This window comes from Bombina bombina, chromosome 3 (genome assembly GCF_027579735.1).
Source record: "Bombina bombina isolate aBomBom1 chromosome 3, aBomBom1.pri, whole genome shotgun sequence".
NCBI classification, from domain to species: domain Eukaryota; kingdom Metazoa; phylum Chordata; class Amphibia; order Anura; family Bombinatoridae; genus Bombina; species Bombina bombina.
Window position 1 is genome coordinate 228,347,189 of NC_069501.1, and position 16,937 is coordinate 228,364,125.

Below are 16,937 nucleotides of genomic sequence, written 5' to 3' on the forward strand. Positions count from 1 at the left end.
CATAGTTCTGGCATTTCTGAGGTCGCACGGGTGGAAAGTGAACGAAGAGAAGAGTTCTCTATCCCCCCTCACAAGAGTTTCCTTCCTAGGGACTCTGATAGATTCTGTAGAAATGAGAATTTACCTGACGGAATCCAGGTTATCAAAACTTCTAAATTCCTGCCGTGTTCTTTATTCCATTCCTCGCCCTTCGGTGGCTCAGTGCATGGAAGTAATCGGCTTAATGATAGCGGCAATGGACATAGTGTCGTTTGCACGCCTACATCTCAGACCGCTGCAACTCTGCATGCTCAGTCAGTGGAATGGGGATTACACAGTTTTGTCCCCTCTACTAAATCTGGATCAAGAGACCAGGGATTCTCTTCTCTGGTGGCTATCTCGGGTCCATCTGTCCAAAGGTATGACCTTTCGCAGGCCAGATTGGACAATTGTAACAACAGATGCCAGCCTTCTAGGTTGGGGTGCAGTCTGGAACTCCCTGAAGGCTCAGGGATCGTGGACTCAGGAGGAGAAACTCCTTCCAATAAATATTCTGGAACTGAGAGCGATATTCAATGCTCTTCAGGCTTGGCCTCAGTTAGCAACTCTGAGGTTCATCAGATTTCAGTCGGACAACATCACGACTGGGGCTTACATCAACCATCAAGGGGGAACAAGGAGTTCCCTAGCGATGTTAGAAGTCTCAAAGATAATTCGCTGGGCAGAGATTCACTCTTGCCACCTATCAGCTATCCATATCCCAGGTGTAGAGAACTGGGAGGCGGATTTTCTAAGTCGTCAGACTTTTCATCCAGGGGAGTGGGAACTCCATCCGGAGGTGTTTGCACAATTGATTCATCGTTGGGGCAAACCAGAACTGGATCTCATGGCATCTCGCCAGAACGCCAAGCTTCCTTGTTACGGATCCAGGTCCAAGGACCCCAAGGCAACGCTGATAGATGCTCTAGCAGCGCCTTGGTCCTTCAACCTGGCTTATGTGTTTCCACCGTTTCCTCTGCTCCCTCGTCTGATTGCCAAAATCAACCAGGAGAGAGCATCGGTGATCTTGATAGCGCCTGCGTGGCCACGCAGGACTTGGTATGCAGATCTGGTGGACATGTCATTCTTTCCACCATGGACTCTGCCGCTGAGGCAGGACCTTCTACTTCAAGGTCCTTTCAACCATCCAAATCTAATTTCTCTGAGGCTGACTGCCTGGAGATTGAACGCTTGATTTTATCAAAGCGTGGTTTCTCAGAGTCAGTCATTGATACCTTAATTCAGGCACGAAAGCCTGTCACCAGGAAGATCTATTATAAGATATGGCGTAAATATCTTTATTGGTGTGAATCCAAGGGCTACTTATGGAGTAAGGTCAGGATTCCCAGGATATTATCTTTTCTCCAAGAAGGATTGGAGAAAGGATTGTCAGCTAATTCCTTAAAGGGACAGATTTCTGCACTATCTATTCTTTTGCACAAGCGTCTGGCGGATGTCCCAGACGTTCAGGCATTTTGTCAGGCTCTAGTTAGAATCAAGCCTGTGTTTAAACCTGTTGCTCCACCTTGGAGCTTAAATTTGGTTCTTAAAGTTCTTCAGGGGGTTCCGTTTGAACCTCTTCATTCCATAGATATCAAGCTTTTATCTTGGAAAGTTCTTTTTTTTGGTAGCTATTTCCTCGGCTCGTAGAGTTTCCGAGTTATCTGCCTTACAATGTGATTCTCCTTATCTGATCTTCCATGCAGATAAGGAAGTTCTGTGTACCAAACCTGGGTTTTTACCTAAGGTGGTATCTAATCAAGAGATTGTTGTTCCGTCTTTGTGTCCTAATCCTTCTTCAAAGAAGGAACGTCTATTACACAATCTGGACGTGGTTCGTGCTTTAAAGTTTTACTTACAAGCTACTAAAGTTTTTCGTCAAACATCTGCTTTGTTTGTTGTCTACTCTGGACAGAGGAGAGGTCAAAAGGCTTCGGCAACCTCTCTTTCTTTTTGGCTAAGAAGCATAATCCGCTTAGCCTATGAGACTGCTGGCCAGCAGCCTCCAGAAAGGATTACAGCTCATTCTACTAGAGCTGTGGCTTCCACATGGGCCTTTAAAAATGAGGCTTCTGTTGAACAGATTTGCAATGCGGCGACTTGGTCTTCGCTTCATAGTTTTTCAAAATTCTACAAATTTGATACTTTTGCTTCTTCGGAGGCTATTTTTGGGAGAAAGGTTTTACAGGCAGTGGTACCTTCTGTTTAAGTACCTGCCTTGTCCCTCCCTTCATCCATGTACTTTAGCTTTGGTATTGGTATCCCACAAGTAATGGATGATCCGTGGACTGGATACACCTTACAAGAGAAAACATAATTTATGCTTACCTGATAAATTTATTTCTCTTGTGGTGTATCCAGTCCACTGCCCGCCCTGTCATTTTAAGGCAGGTATTTTTTTAATTTTAAACTACAGTCACCACTGCACCCTATGGTTTCTCCTTTCTCTGATTGTTTTCGGTCGAATGACTGGCAGTTAGGGGAGGAGCTATATAGCAGCTCTGCTGTGCGTGATCCTCTTGCAACTTCCTGTTGGGAAGGAGAATATCCCACAAGTAATGGATGATCCGTGGACTGGATACACCACAAGATAAATAAATTTATCAGGTAAGCATAAATTATGTTTTTTGCACACCTTTTCTTTCATGTGTATTCTTCTACTGAGAAAAGAGGATCAGATAAGCCCCAAAGGTGCGCTGGTGCTGAGAGAAACTGTAAAGGTGCTGGATGGAGTCTGTGGATGGTCCTCGTAAAGTTGCGGCTGCACTCCCGAAAGTAATCCGGGTGGATACTCAACTGTAAACAAATAGAGAGGGAGAGAGAGGCGCCACCATAAAACAGTATCGCAGGAGCAGTATACCGGTGGTTCCCAACGAATCCCCCCTGTGCTGGATATACTCACAAACGAAGCGGCATACGTACTATGCCTAGAACCGCAGATCGGGACTATTCAGAGTCGCCGACAGACACGCCCAGGAGCCGGTACACGTGATCTCCAAATCTCCAATCACAGGCGAGTTGTCCTGTAGGCTCGGATTGCCCGTATGCTGATAGTAACTGTTCTCAGGAATGGGAGACACTGTGAATCCAATGTAGCAATGTGGTAATATAGCAATGAATGGCACGTAGGTAATGATTACACAGGCAGCAAGGTGTCTCATAAAAAGGGATAATTTATTTATTATTTTATTTTAACAATAAATTATCCCTTTTTATGAGACACCTTGCTGCCTGTGCAATCATTACCTACGTGCCATTCATTGCTATATTACCACATTGCTACATTGGATTCACAGTGTCTCCCATTCCTGAGAACAGCAGGTGCTCCCTAAGTTCTGACTGCACAATTCCAAACGGTTTCCTCTACCTTTTACTGAATTGAACATTTGGGAAACAATTGCCAAAATGGATGGGGCATTTGCACTGTTAGACGGACTACAATTTTTCTTTGGAGTACAGTACCTCCTTCAGGTATCCAATGGACCGAAAATTGGAGGGTTTTCACAGAAGGTCCTTCCAATTATCAGGTTTAATATTTAAACCTGTGGTCAGCATACATTCTGTAGCAGCAGCTATGGTGTTCTGGTGTGACCTTTTTGACCTAATTTGTAATGAAGCCTCCCTGGAGGAGTTTCAACATCACTTGAAACTGTGGAGGAGCGCAATCAGCTTTATTTGCAATAAGCAATTGAAATGATACACATTAATGTGAAGAGTGCTGCTATGGCTGTTCTGGCAAGATGTGCCTTATGTCTAAAGTCCTGGTTAGCAGATATAATCTATAAGACTAGACTGTTATCACTTCCTTTTCAAGGAAAACTTCTCTTTGGCCCAGGACTAGATGCAATTATTGCCACAGTCACTGAAGGCCAGATTTCCAGGATTACCTTGTATGAGAGCAGGAAAAATAACCATGTTTACTAATCAGCTGATTATTTGTCCTGTGCTTCAGTTCAGATATTCTCAAAATGTGGCCTATTAGGGAGGCCTGAGGAGAGGTTTTAAAACCAGTGATCTAAGGCAAACAAAGGCTTCAAGGATCTTTTCTTTCAGCAATCAAAAAATCACCTAGCATTTAGGTTCTTCCAAAACCTCTTGGAAGCCCCATGATTCCTGATCTAATAGCAAAAAGAAGTAATCCCCTACCTCCAAATCCATATGAAGGCGCTGCCCTCTATCTAGACCAGAATCTTGTAAGCAGATTGAATCTTTTTCAGTTTAGTATCCTTGGGAATTGGACATAATTTGTCAGGGTATTGGACAGGCTTTCATTCAAAGTCCCCAAGTGGAACATTTCTCCTGTCTCAAGTTCACGATTCAGTAAAGGTCAGATCATTCCTAGTTTGTGTTCAAGATCTATGGGAGCCTGGATGAAGACTTGTCGCAGCCTGGATGAAGATGGTTCTGATGGTTCCTCTATGTGCAGAGTTTAAAGAGACAGTCTAGTCAAAATTTTAACTTTCATGATTCCAATAGGGCATGCAATTTTAAGCAACTTTCCAATTCACTTTTATCATCAATTTTGCTTTGCTCTCTTGGTATTCTTTGTGGAAAGCTTAACCTAGGTAGGCTCATATGCTAATTTCTAACCCGTTGAACTGACTTTTATCTCAGTGCTTTTTGACAGACACTGCTAGTTCATGTATGTCATATAGATAACATTGTGTTCAATCTCGTGGAGTTACTTATAAGTCAGCACTGATTGGCTAAAATGCAACTCTGTCAAAAGAACTGAAATAAGGGGGCAGTAGGCAGAGGCTTAGATACAAGATAATCACAGAGGTAAAAAGCATATTAATATAACAATGTTGGTTATACAAAACTGGGGAATGGGTTTTAAAAGGGATTATCCATCTTTTTTTAAACCATAAAAATTCCTCTAGTAGACTGTCCCTTTTAAGAGATGTCTTTTTCATGCAGATGATAACTGTATCTGCAGAGCTGGCTGTTCAGCAATACCGTTGTGGATGAGAATTTCGCCCAAGCAGCAATCGCTCAACTGACAAAATATTACAACAGCAGTTTCATAGCCAGAATGTGACTGAATGCTGTACAAAATGTCACAGGTGACATGGCCAGGAATGAGGGTGGTTCCTATAATGTTTTGTAGCCTTATTTTTATCAAAGGGGCTAACTTTGATTATAAGTTTAATAGTATGGTGCCAGTATAATCTTTGTGGATAAAGATTCTATATTTTATTATTTGGCTGGTTGATCCATCTGAAAATATTAAGTATGAAGCCCTTCACTTGTGTGGTATTCTGTAATAAAGCAGAAAATCTAATGATTCTCCAGATGTTTTCTGAGTGACTTTTATAATATCATTAGATGATAGGTTATGATGTGAGGCAGTGCAGAAATAGCATAACAGAGGGCACTCCAGGCTAACGATCACAGTGACAAGGTGTCCCTTTGATCCCATGCCTGTCAGTGGGTTGCCTCCATTCATGAGATACACGTTGCAATTAATGTGTATCTGATGCAAGGCTATCTAACAGTACAGTAACTGTCAAAAATGATAGTTGCTGTGTATACAGTTATTGACAGTCATTCACAGTGATTGTAAACTTTAAATGGAGCCTAGATACTAGCAAACCCCAGTGCAATTTTCATTTATATTCACTTTAAGGTGAAACCAATTGTGAGCCAAAATGCGAAAATTGCTTGTCATTTAAGTGATGTCACATCCTACTCCAGCAAGGATGCACATTTAACTGAACAGATTTCTTCTGTGTTGGATTTTTTTTTATACAATTTACAGTTTTCATTTATCTGTTAGGATCAGAAATCTAATTTAGACTATTGAACAAACCTGATTGTTAAAGGGACATTATACACTCATTTTTTTCTTTGCATAAATGTTTTGTAGATCTATTTATATAGCCCATAAATTATTTTTTTTGCTGTGTATACAGTTATTGACGGGCATTTGTAAAAAAAAAAAATGGATAGTTTTGCTTATTTTTAAATAACATTGCTCTGATTTTCAGACTCCTAACCAAGCCCCAAAGTTTTAGCAGAATACCCACAGATACCTACTCCAGCTTGCTCCTGTTTGTGTAAAGGCTCTTTATATATGCAAAAGAAGGGGGAGGGGGGAGTGTCTTATTTCCCATTTGCAGTGGGATTTCCTGCTACCTTTTCAACAGAGCTAAACTGAGAGCTTCTAAGTAAGTTTTTAAACTGTTTTATACTGGATTTTTACATCAGTATCTGTGCATCTTATTCTTTATAGCTGTGTCTATTACATGCAGTTAAATGTAAATGAGTGTATACTGTCGCTTTAAGCTAATTTTAAAAGCAGCATGATCCCTTTTCTGATAACTTTTACTATAAATACATCAGCATATTAATCTCTGTATATACATTTGCTAATTCTTTGTACCTGTGTCAGTCCAGTATTGAAATTGTTAATGTAAATGTTGTTTGTAAATTCTGATGGTACTACTAAAATAAATATTTTGTCTTTGTAACCCAACTAATACTGACCAGGTGTGTTTACCTAACTTTCAAATATTGCTTTATTTCTTTAAGGATCATGAACTGTGTTTTTATCATTTTTAAATGTGCGTGTAAATTGTGTAAATGTATGTGTGCAACAAGTAATCCTGATTTATAATGTTCTGTTAAATGTTATATAGGTAAAGTGTTTTTGACATTTGTTTTCACATGTCTGTTTTTTTTTTTTATTTGAATTCTGTCTGCAATTGATACAGCATGTTTGGAACAGTATTCCAGCTTGACTTTGATGCTAAAGTGTGGCAGTACTGATGGCAATAACATATTGTTAATCATAGCTAAAATCTGCATAGGAGTGTCTCAAACTTGCAGATTAATAACATTTTGAAAGATTAATGAGGAGGTGACTGTGCTAAAAAAAAAAAAAAAAGTTGTCCTCAAACATTATACCTTGTGCGTTGACTTATGCCAAAATATTTAATTTTGTGGTTTTCTGTTTGTTCTTGCAGGTAAAAATCATGACCGAGAAAGAACTTCTGGCTGTGGCATGTGAGCAGTTTTTGGGCAAAAATGTTCATGAAGTTAAGAATGTAGTCCTTCAGACCCTGGAAGGCCATCTGCGTTCAATTTTAGGTATGCAACACTACATATTGGTTTATTTTAATGTGATAAAAGTTACACATTTTATAGCACAAGGTGTTTGAAAACTTCTTTTAGTGAATACAACTGAAATGGGTTGCTTGACATTTAACTCAATTCACTTGATGAAAACGTGTCTGTCTACCATTTATTTCTAAAATGGATTGGGTGTGGATCAAGTTATGGGTTGTAGTAGTCAAGGTGATAAATGTAAAATAGTACTTGTGTAATGTTTGTAAAATGTCATGTTAGTAAATTAGGGCTTAGAAAGTTAAAATGAAACTTAAGTTTCTATATTTATAAAACAACAACTAAAATAATCAATAGGAGGTGTAATCATTCTTGTAAGGCTATGTTAAATAGGAGCTGATATATGTGCAATTATATTCAAAGTACCCAATTAGGTGGTGGTATACTTGTAGATAAAAGCTATTTATACAAAATAATTACCACAACTGATTATAACTTACAGGACAATAACTACATATTTACGATTTATAGAACTTTTATGAAAAACTAGTCCTAAAGCCTGTGTACATGGGCCATTTTTTACAGTACAGCGGTGTTCCCCCCCTTGCGCTCTCTCCCCCCCTATTTTGCTCTCTCTTTTGCTCTCTCCCCCATCTCTTTTGCTCTCTCCCCCATCTCTTTTGCTCTCTCCCCCATCTCTTTTGCTCTCTCCCCCATCTCTTTTGCTCTCTCCCCCATCTCTTTTGCTCTTTCTCCCCCATCTCTTTCCCCCCCTCTTTCTCTTTCTCCCCTCTCTCTCTTTCTCCCCCCCTCTTTCTCTCTTTCTCCCCCCTCTTTCTCTCTTTCTCCCCCCTCTTTCTCTCTTTCTCCCCCCCCTCTTTTTCTCTCTCCCCCCCTCTTTCTCTTTCTCCCCCCCTCTTTTTCTCTCTCCCTCCCTCTTTCTCCCCCCCCTCTTTTTCTCTCTTTCCCCCCTCTTTTTCTCTTTCCCCCCTCTTTTTCTCTCTCCCCCCCTCTTTTTCTCTCTCCCCCCATCTTTTTCTCTCCCCCCCCTCTTTTTCTCTCTCTCCCCCCCCCCTCTTTCTCTCCCCCCCCTCTTTCTCTCCCCCCCCTCTTTCTCTCCCCCCCCTCTTTCTCTCCCCCCCTCTTTTTCTCTCCCCCCCCTCTTTTTCTCTCTCCCCCCCCCTCTTTTTCTCTCCCCCCCCTCTTTTTCTCCCCCCCCCCTCTTTTTCTCTCCCCCCCCTCTTTTTCTCTCCCCCCCCCTCTTTTTCTCTCCCCCCCCCTCTTTTTCTCTCTCCCCCCTCATTTTCTCTCTCCCCCCCCCCCTCTTTTTCTCCCCCCCTCTTTTTCTCTCTCCCCCCCTCTTTTTCTCTCTTTCCCCCCTCTTTTTCTCTCTTTCCCCCCTCTTTTTCTCTTTCCCCCCTCTTTTTCTCTCTCCCCCCATCTTTTTCTCTCTCTTCCCCCCCCCTCTTTTTCTCCCCCCCCCCCCTCTTTTTCTCTCTCCTCTCCTCTTTTTCTTTCTCCCCCCCCTCTTTCTCCAACATTGGTGTGTCCGGTCCACGGCATCATCCTTACTTGTGGGATATTCTCTTCCCCAACAGGAAATGGCAAAGAGTCCCAGCAAAGCTGGTCACATGATCCCTCCTAGGCTCCACCCACCCCTGTCATTCTCTTTGCCGTTGCACAGGCAACATCTCCACGGAGATGGTTAAGAGTTTTTTGGTGTTTAAATGTAGTTTTTATTCTTCTATCAAGTGTTTGTTATTTTAAAATAGTGCTGGTATGTACTATTTACTCTGAAACAGAAAAGGATGAAGATTTCTGTTTGTAAGAGGAAGATGATTTTAGCAGACAGTAACTAAAATCGATTGCTGTTTCCACACAGGACTGTTGAGATGAAGTAACTTCAGTTGGGGGAAACAGTTAGCAGACTTTTCTGCTTAAGGTATGACTAGCCATATTTCTAACAAGACCATGTAATGCTGGAAGGCTGTCATTTCCCCTCATGGGGACCGGTAAGCCATTTTCTTAGTCAAACATAAAAGAATAAAGGGCTTAAAAAAGGGCTTAAAAACTGGTAGACATTTTTATGGGCTAAAACGATTGCTTTATTTGGGCATATTATGCAGATTCTAGCTAATAATTGGCATTATAATCTTGGGGAACGTTTAAAAAACGGCAGGCACTGTGTTGGACACCTTTTTTAGTCTGGGGGCCTTTCTAGTTCATATAGCTGGGACTGTATAGGGGTTAAATTTAAAAACGGCTCCGGTTCCGTTATTTTAAGGGTTAAAGCTCTGAAATTTGGTGTGCAATACTTTTAATGCCTTAAGACACTGTGGTGAAATTTTGGTTCACATATTCAGTAATAAAGTGTTTTCAGTTTGAAATTTAAAGAGACAGTAACGGTTTTATTTTAAAACGTTTTTTGTGCTTTGTTGACAAGTTTAAGCCTGTTTAACATGTCTGTACCATCAGATAAGCTATGTTCTATATGTATGAAAGCCAATGTGTCTCCCAATTTAAATTTATGTGATAATTGTGCCATAGTGTCCAAACAAAGTAAGGACAGTAATGCCACAGATAATGATATTGCCCAAGATGATTCCTCAAATGAGGGGAGTAAACATGATACTACATCATCCCCTACTGTGTCTACACCAGTTTTGCCCACACAGGAGGCCCCTAGTACATCTAGTGCGCCAATAATTATTACCATGCAACAATTAACGGCTGTAATGGATAACTCCATAGCAAATCTTTTATCCAAAATGCCTACTTATCAGAGAAAGCGCGATTGCTCTGTTTTAAACACTGAAGAGCAAGAGGGCGCTGATGATAACTGTTCTGACATACCCTCACACCAATCTCAAGGGGCCATGAGGGAGGTTTTGTCTGATGGAGAAATCTCAGATTCAGGAAAAATTTCTCATCAAGCTGAACCTGATGTTGTGACATTTAAATTTAAATTAGAACATCTCCGTGCACTGCTTAAGGAGGTGTTATCTACTCTGGATGATTGTGACAATTTGGTCATTCCAGAGAAATTATGTAAGATGGACAAGTTCCTAGAGGTTCCGGTGCCCCCCGACGCTTTTCCTATACCCAAGCGGGTGGCGGACATAGTAAATAAAGAGTGGGAAAAGCCCGGCATACCTTTTTGTTCCCCCCCCTATATTTAAGAAATTATTTCCTATAGTCGACCCCAGAAAGGACTTATGGCAGACAGTCCCCAAGGTTGAGGGGGCGGTTTCTACTCTAAACAAACGCACTACTATTCCTATCGAAGATAGTTGTGCTTTCAAAGATCCTATGGATAAAAAATTAGAGGGTTTGCTTAAAAAGATTTTTGTACAGCAAGGTTACCTTCTACAACCCATTTCATGCATTGTTCCTGTCACTACGGCAGCGTGTTTCTGGTTCGAGGAACTAGAAAAGTCGCTCAGTAAAGAATCTTCGTATGAGGAGGTTATGGACAGAGTTCAAGCACTTAAATTGGCTAACTCTTTTGTTTTAGATGCCGCTTTGCAATTAGCTAGATTAGCGGCGAAAAATTCAGGGTTTGCTATTGTGGCGCGCAGAGCGCTTTGGCTAAAGTCTTGGTCAGCGGATGTGTCTTCCAAGACAAAATTGCTTAACATTCCTTTCAAAGATAAAACATTATTTGGACCAGATTTGAAAGAGATTATTTCAGACATCACTGGGGGAAAGGGCCACGCCCTCCCACAGGATAGGTCTTTTAAGGCTAAAAATAAGCCTAATTTTCGTCCCTTTCGCAGAAACGGACCAGCCTCTAATTCTGCATCCTCTAGGCAAGAGGGTAATATGTGATAATGTCGTCCAAGTAAGGTAAAACATTATTTGGACCAGATTTGAAAGAGATTATTTCAGACATCACTGGGGGAAAGGGCCACGCCCTCCCACAGGATAGGTCTTTTAACGCTAAAAATAAGCCTAATTTTCGTCCCTTTCGCAGAAACGGACCAGCCTCTAATTCTGCATCCTCTAGGCAAGAGGGTAATACTTCACAACCCAAACCAGCCTGGAAACCAATGCAAGGCTGGAACAAGGGTAAGCAGGCCAAGAAGCCTACCACTGCTACCAAAACAGCATGAAGGGATAGCCCCCGATCCGGGACTGGATCTAGTGGGGGGCAGACTCTCTCTCTTTGCTCAGGCTTGGGCAAGAGATGTTCAGGATCCTTGGGCGCTAGAAATAGTTTCTCAAGGTTATCTCCTGGAATTAAAGGAAATACCCCCAAGGGGAAGGTTCCACAGGTCTCACTTATCTTCAAACCAAATAAAGAGACAGGCATTTTAACATTGTGTAGAAGACCTGTTAAAGATGGGAGTGATACATCCAGTTCCAATAAGAGAACAAGGAATGGGATTTTATTCCAATCTGTTCATAGTTCCCAAAAAAGAGGGAACATTCAGACCAATTTTGGATCTGAAAATCCTAAACAAATTTCTCAGGGTACCATCGTTCAAAATGGAAACTATTCGAACGATCCTACCCACCATCCAGGAAAGTCAATTTATGACTACCGTGGATTTAAAGGATGCGTACCTACATATTCCTATCCACAAGGAACATCATCAGTTCCTAAGGTTTGCTTTTCTGGACAAGCATTACCAGTTTGTGGCACTTCCATTCGGATTAGCCACTGCTCCAAGGATTTCACAAAGGTACTAGGGTCCCTTCTAGCGGTTCTAAGACCAAGGGGCATTGCAGTAGTACCTTACTTGGACGACATTCTAATTCAAGCGTCGTCCCTGTCAAAAGCAAAGGCTCATACGGACATCGTCCTAGCCTTTCTCAGATCTCACGGATGGAAGGTGAACAAAGAAAAAAGTTCTCTGTCCCCGTCAACAAGAGTTCCCTTCTTGGGAACAATAATAGATTCCTTAGAAATGAGGATTTTTCTGACAGAGGTCAGAAGATCAAAACTTCTAAGCTCTTGTCAAGTACTTCATTCTGTTCCTCGTCCTTCCATAGCGCAGTGCATGGAAGTAATAGGATTGATGGTTGCAACAATGGACATAGTTCCTTTTGCACGAATTCATCTAAGACCATTACAACTGTGCATGCTCAGACAGTGGAATGGGGATTATACAGACTTGTCTCCGATAATTCAAGTAGATCAAAAGACCAGAGATTCACTCCGTTGGTGGCTGACCCCGGACAATCTGTCACAGGGAATGAGCTTCCGCAGACCAGAGTGGGTCATTGTCACGACCGACGCCAGTCTAGTGGGCTGGGGCGCGGTCTGGGAATCCCTGAAAGCTCAGGGTCTATGGTCTCGGGAAGAGTCTCTTCTCCCGATAAACATTCTGGAACTGAGAGCGATATTCAATGCTCTCAGAGCTTGGCCTCAACTAGCAAAGGCCAAATTCATAAGGTTTCAATCAGACAACATGACGACCGTTGCATATATCAATTATCAGGGGGGAACAAGGAGTTCCCTGGCGATGAAAGAAGTGACCAAGATAATTCAATGGGCGGAGGATCACTCCTGCCACTTGTCTGCGATCCACATCCCAGGAGTGGAAAATTGGGAAGCGGATTTTCTGAGTCGTCAGACATTCCATCCGGGGGAGTGGGAACTCCATCCGGAAATCTTTGCCCAAATAACTCAATTATGGGGCATTCCAGACATGGATCTGATGGCGTCTCGTCAGAACTTCAAGGTTCCTTGCTACGGGTCCAGATCCAGGGATCCCAAGGCGACTCTAGTAGATGCACTAGTAGCACCTTGGACCTTCAACCTAGCTTATGTATTCCCACCGTTTCCTCTCATTCCCAGGCTGGTAGCCAGGATCAATCAGGAGAGGGCCTCGGTGATCTTGATAGCTCCTGCGTGGCCACGCAGGACTTGGTATGCAGACCTGGTGAATATGTCATCGGCTCCACCATGGAAGCTACCTTTGAGACATGACCTTCTTGTTCAGGGTCCATTCGAACATCCGAATCTGGTTTCCCTCCAACTGACGGCTTGGAGATTGAACGCTTGATTTTATCAAAGCGTGGGTTTTCGGATTCTGTAATAGATACTCTGATTCAGGCTAGAAAGCCTGTAACTAGAAAAATTTACCATAAAATATGGAAAAAATATATCTGTTGGTGTGAATCCAAAGGATTCCCATGGAACAAGATAAAAATTCCTAAGATTCTATCCTTTCTACAAGAAGGTTTGGAGAAAGGATTATCTGCAAGTTCTCTAAAGGGACAGATCTCTGCTTTATCTGTTTTACTTCACAAAAGACTGGCAGCCGTGCCAGTTGTTCAAGCATTTGTTCAGGCTCTGGTTAGGATCAAGCCTGTTTACAGACCTTTGACTCCTCCCTGGAGTCTAAATCTAGTTCTTTCAGTTCTTCAAGGGGTTCCGTTTGAACCTTTACATTCCATAGATATTAAGTTACTATCTTGGAAAGTTTTGTTTTTAGTTGCAATTTCTTCTGCTAGAAGAGTTTCAGAGTTATCTGCTCTGCAGTGTTTTCCGCCCTATCTGGTGTTCCATGCAGATAAGGTGGTTTTGCGTACTAAGCCTGGTTTTCTTCCGAAAGTAGTTTCTAACAAAAATATTAACCAGGAGATAGTTGTACCTTCTTTGTGTCCGAATCCAGTTTCAAAGAAGGAACGTTTGTTACACAATTTGGACGTAGTCCGTGCTCTAAAATTCTATTTAGAGGCTACTAAAGATTTCAGACAAACATCTTCCTTGTTTGTTGTTTATTCTGGTAAAAGGAGAGGTCAAAAAGCGACTTCTACCTCTTTCCTTTTGGCTTAAAAGCATTATCCGATTGGCTTATGAGACTGCCGGACGGCAGCCTCCCGAAAGAATCACAGCTCACTCCACTAGGGCTGTGGCTTCCACATGGGCCTTCAAGAACGAGGCTTCTGTTGACCAGATATGTAAGGCAGCGACTTGGTCTTCACTGCACACTTTTGCCAAATTTTACAAATTTGATAGTTTTGCTTCTTCGGAGGCTATTTTTGGGAGAGAGGTTTTGCAAGCTGTGGTTCCTTCCGTTTAGGTGACCTGATTTGTTCCCTCCCTTCATCCGTGTCCTAGAGCTTTGGTATTGGTTCCCACAAGTAAGGATGATGCCGTGGACCGGACACACCAATGTTGGAGAAAACAGAATTTCTTCTGTTAAGTGTGATCAGTCCACGGGTCATCATTACTTCTGGGATATTACTCCTCCCCAACAGGAAGTGCAAGAGGATTCACCCAGCAGAGCTGCATATAGCTCCTCCCCTCTACGTCACTCCCAGTCATTCTCTTGCACCCAACGACTAGATAGGATGTGTGAGAGGACTATGGTGATTATACTTAGTTTTATATCTTCAATCAAAAGTTTGTTATTTTAAAATAGCACCGGAGTGTGTTATTACCTCTCTGGCAGAGTTTGAAGAAGAATCTACCAGAGTTTTGCTATGATTTTAGCCGGAGTAGTTAAGATCATATTGCTGTTCTCGGCCATCTGAGGAGTGAGGTAAACTTCAGATCAGGGAACAGCGGGCAGATGAATCTGCATAGAGGTATGTAGCAGTTTTTATTTTCTGACAATGGAATTGATGAGAAAATCCTGCCATACCGATATAATGTCATGTATGTATACTTTACACTTCAGTATTCTGGGGAATGGTACTTCACTAGAATTACACTGTAAGAAATACATAAAGCTGTTTAATAACTAGAGATTATGTTTAACGTTTTTGCTGGAATGTAAAATCGTTTTCATTTGCTGAGGTACTGTGTGAATAAATGTTTGGGCACTATTTTTCCACTTGGCAGTTGCTTAATCTATTTTTCTGACAGTTTCTGTTCTCCCTCACTGCTGTGTGTGAGGGGGAGGGGCCGTTTTTTGGCGCTTTTTCTATGCATCAAATATTTCAGTCAGCAACTCATTGTATTCCCTGCATGATCCGGTTCATCTCTACAGAGCTCAGGGGTCTTCAAAACTTATTTTGAGGGAGGTAATTTCTCTCAGCAGAGCTGTGAGAATTATAGTTTGACTGAGATAAAAAACGTTTATTCTGTAATTTGTTTCCTGCTTTCAGAATTTGTTATCTTTGCTAATGGGATTAAACCTTTGCTAAAGTTGTGTTGTTTACAAGGATTGAGGCTATAACTGTTTCAATTTATTAATTTTCAACTGTCATAGATCTTCTGTGCTTCTTAAAGGCACAGTACATTTTAATATTATTCTAATTGAATTGTATTTCCAAGTTGCAAGTTTATTTGCTAGTGTGTTAAACATGTCTGATTCAGAGGATGATACCTGTGTCATTTGTTGCAATGCCAAAGTGGAGCCCAATAGAAATTTATGTACTAACTGTATTGATGCTACTTTAAATAAAAATCAATCTGTACAAATTGAACAAATTTCACCAAACAACGAGGGGAGAGTTATGCCGACTAACTCGCCTCACGTGTCAGTACCTACATCTCCCGCTCAGAGGGAGGTGCGTGATATTGTAGCGCCGAGTACATCTGGGCGGCCATTACAAATCACATTACAGGATATGGCTACTGTTATGACTGAGGTTTTGGCTAAATTACCAGAACTAAGAGGTAAGCGTGATCACTCTGGGGTGAGAACAGAGTGCGCTGATAATATTAGGGCCATGTCAGACACTGCGTCACAGGTGGCAGAACATGAGGACGGAGAACTTCATTCTGTGGGTGACGGTTCTGATCCAAACAGACTGGATTCAGATATTTCAAATTTTAAATTTAAACTGGAAAACCTCCGTGTATTACTAGGGGAGGTGTTAGCGGCTCTGAATGATTGTAACACAGTTGCAATACCAGAGAAAATGTGTAGGTTGGATAATTATTTTGCGGTACCGACGAGTACTGAGGTTTTTCCTATACCTAAGAGACTTACTGAAATTGTTACTAAGGAGTGGGATAGACCCGGTGTGCCGTTCTCACCCCCTCCGATATTTAGAAAAATGTTTCCAATAGACGCCACCACAAGGGACTTATGGCAAACGGTCCCTAAGGTGGAGGGAGCAGTTTCTACCTTAGCTAAGCGTACCACTATCCCGGTGGAGGATAGCTGTGCTTTTTCAGATCCAATGGATAAAAAGTTAGAGGGTTACCTTAAGAAAATGTTTGTTCAACAAGGTTTTATATTGCAACCCCTTGCATGCATTGCGCCGATCACGGCTGCAGCGGCATTCTGGATTGAGTCTCTGGAAGAGAACATTGGTTCAGCTACTCTGGACGACATTACGGACAGGCTTAGAGTCCTTAAACTAGCTAATTCATTCATTTCGGAGGCCGTAGTACATCTTACTAAACTTACGGCGAAGAATTCAGGATTCGCCATTCAGGCACGCAGGGCGCTGTGGCTAAAATCCTGGTCAGCTGATGTTACTTCTAAGTCTAAATTGCTTAATATACCTTTCAAAGGGCAGACCTTATTCGGGCCCGGGTTGAAAGAGATTATCGCTGACATTACAGGAGGTAAAGGCCATGCCCTGCCTCAGGACAAAGCCAAGACTAGACAGTCTAATTTTCGTTCCTTTCGTAATTTCAAAGCAGGAGCAGCATCAACTTCCTCTGCACCAAAACAGGAAGGAGCTGTTGCTCGCTACAGACAAGGCTGGAAACCTAACCAGTCCTGGAACAAGGGCAAGCAGACTAGGAAACCTGCTGCTGCCCCTAAAACAGCATGAATTGAGGGCCCCCGATCCGGGATCGGATCTAGTGGGGGGCAGACTTTCTCTCTTCGCCCAGGCTTGGGCAAGAGATGTTCAGGATCCCTGGGCGCTAGAGATAATATCTCAGGGATACCTTCTGGACTTCAAAGCCTCTCCTCCAAGAGAGAGATTTCATC

The 16,937-nt window shown here is 42.1% G+C and overlaps 1 protein-coding gene across 2 annotated transcripts in view; it reads left to right on the forward strand.

Annotated features, from left to right (window-relative positions):
* Positions 1–16,937, forward strand: part of FLOT2 (flotillin 2) — a 493,007-nt gene that overhangs the window by 215,097 nt on the left and 260,973 nt on the right. For both annotated transcript variants that reach the window (XM_053706184.1, XM_053706183.1), the window contains exon 4: positions 6,987–7,110. In XM_053706184.1, the coding sequence (XP_053562159.1) occupies positions 6,987–7,110 (124 nt within the window). The remainder of the gene's footprint in view (positions 1–6,986; positions 7,111–16,937) is intronic.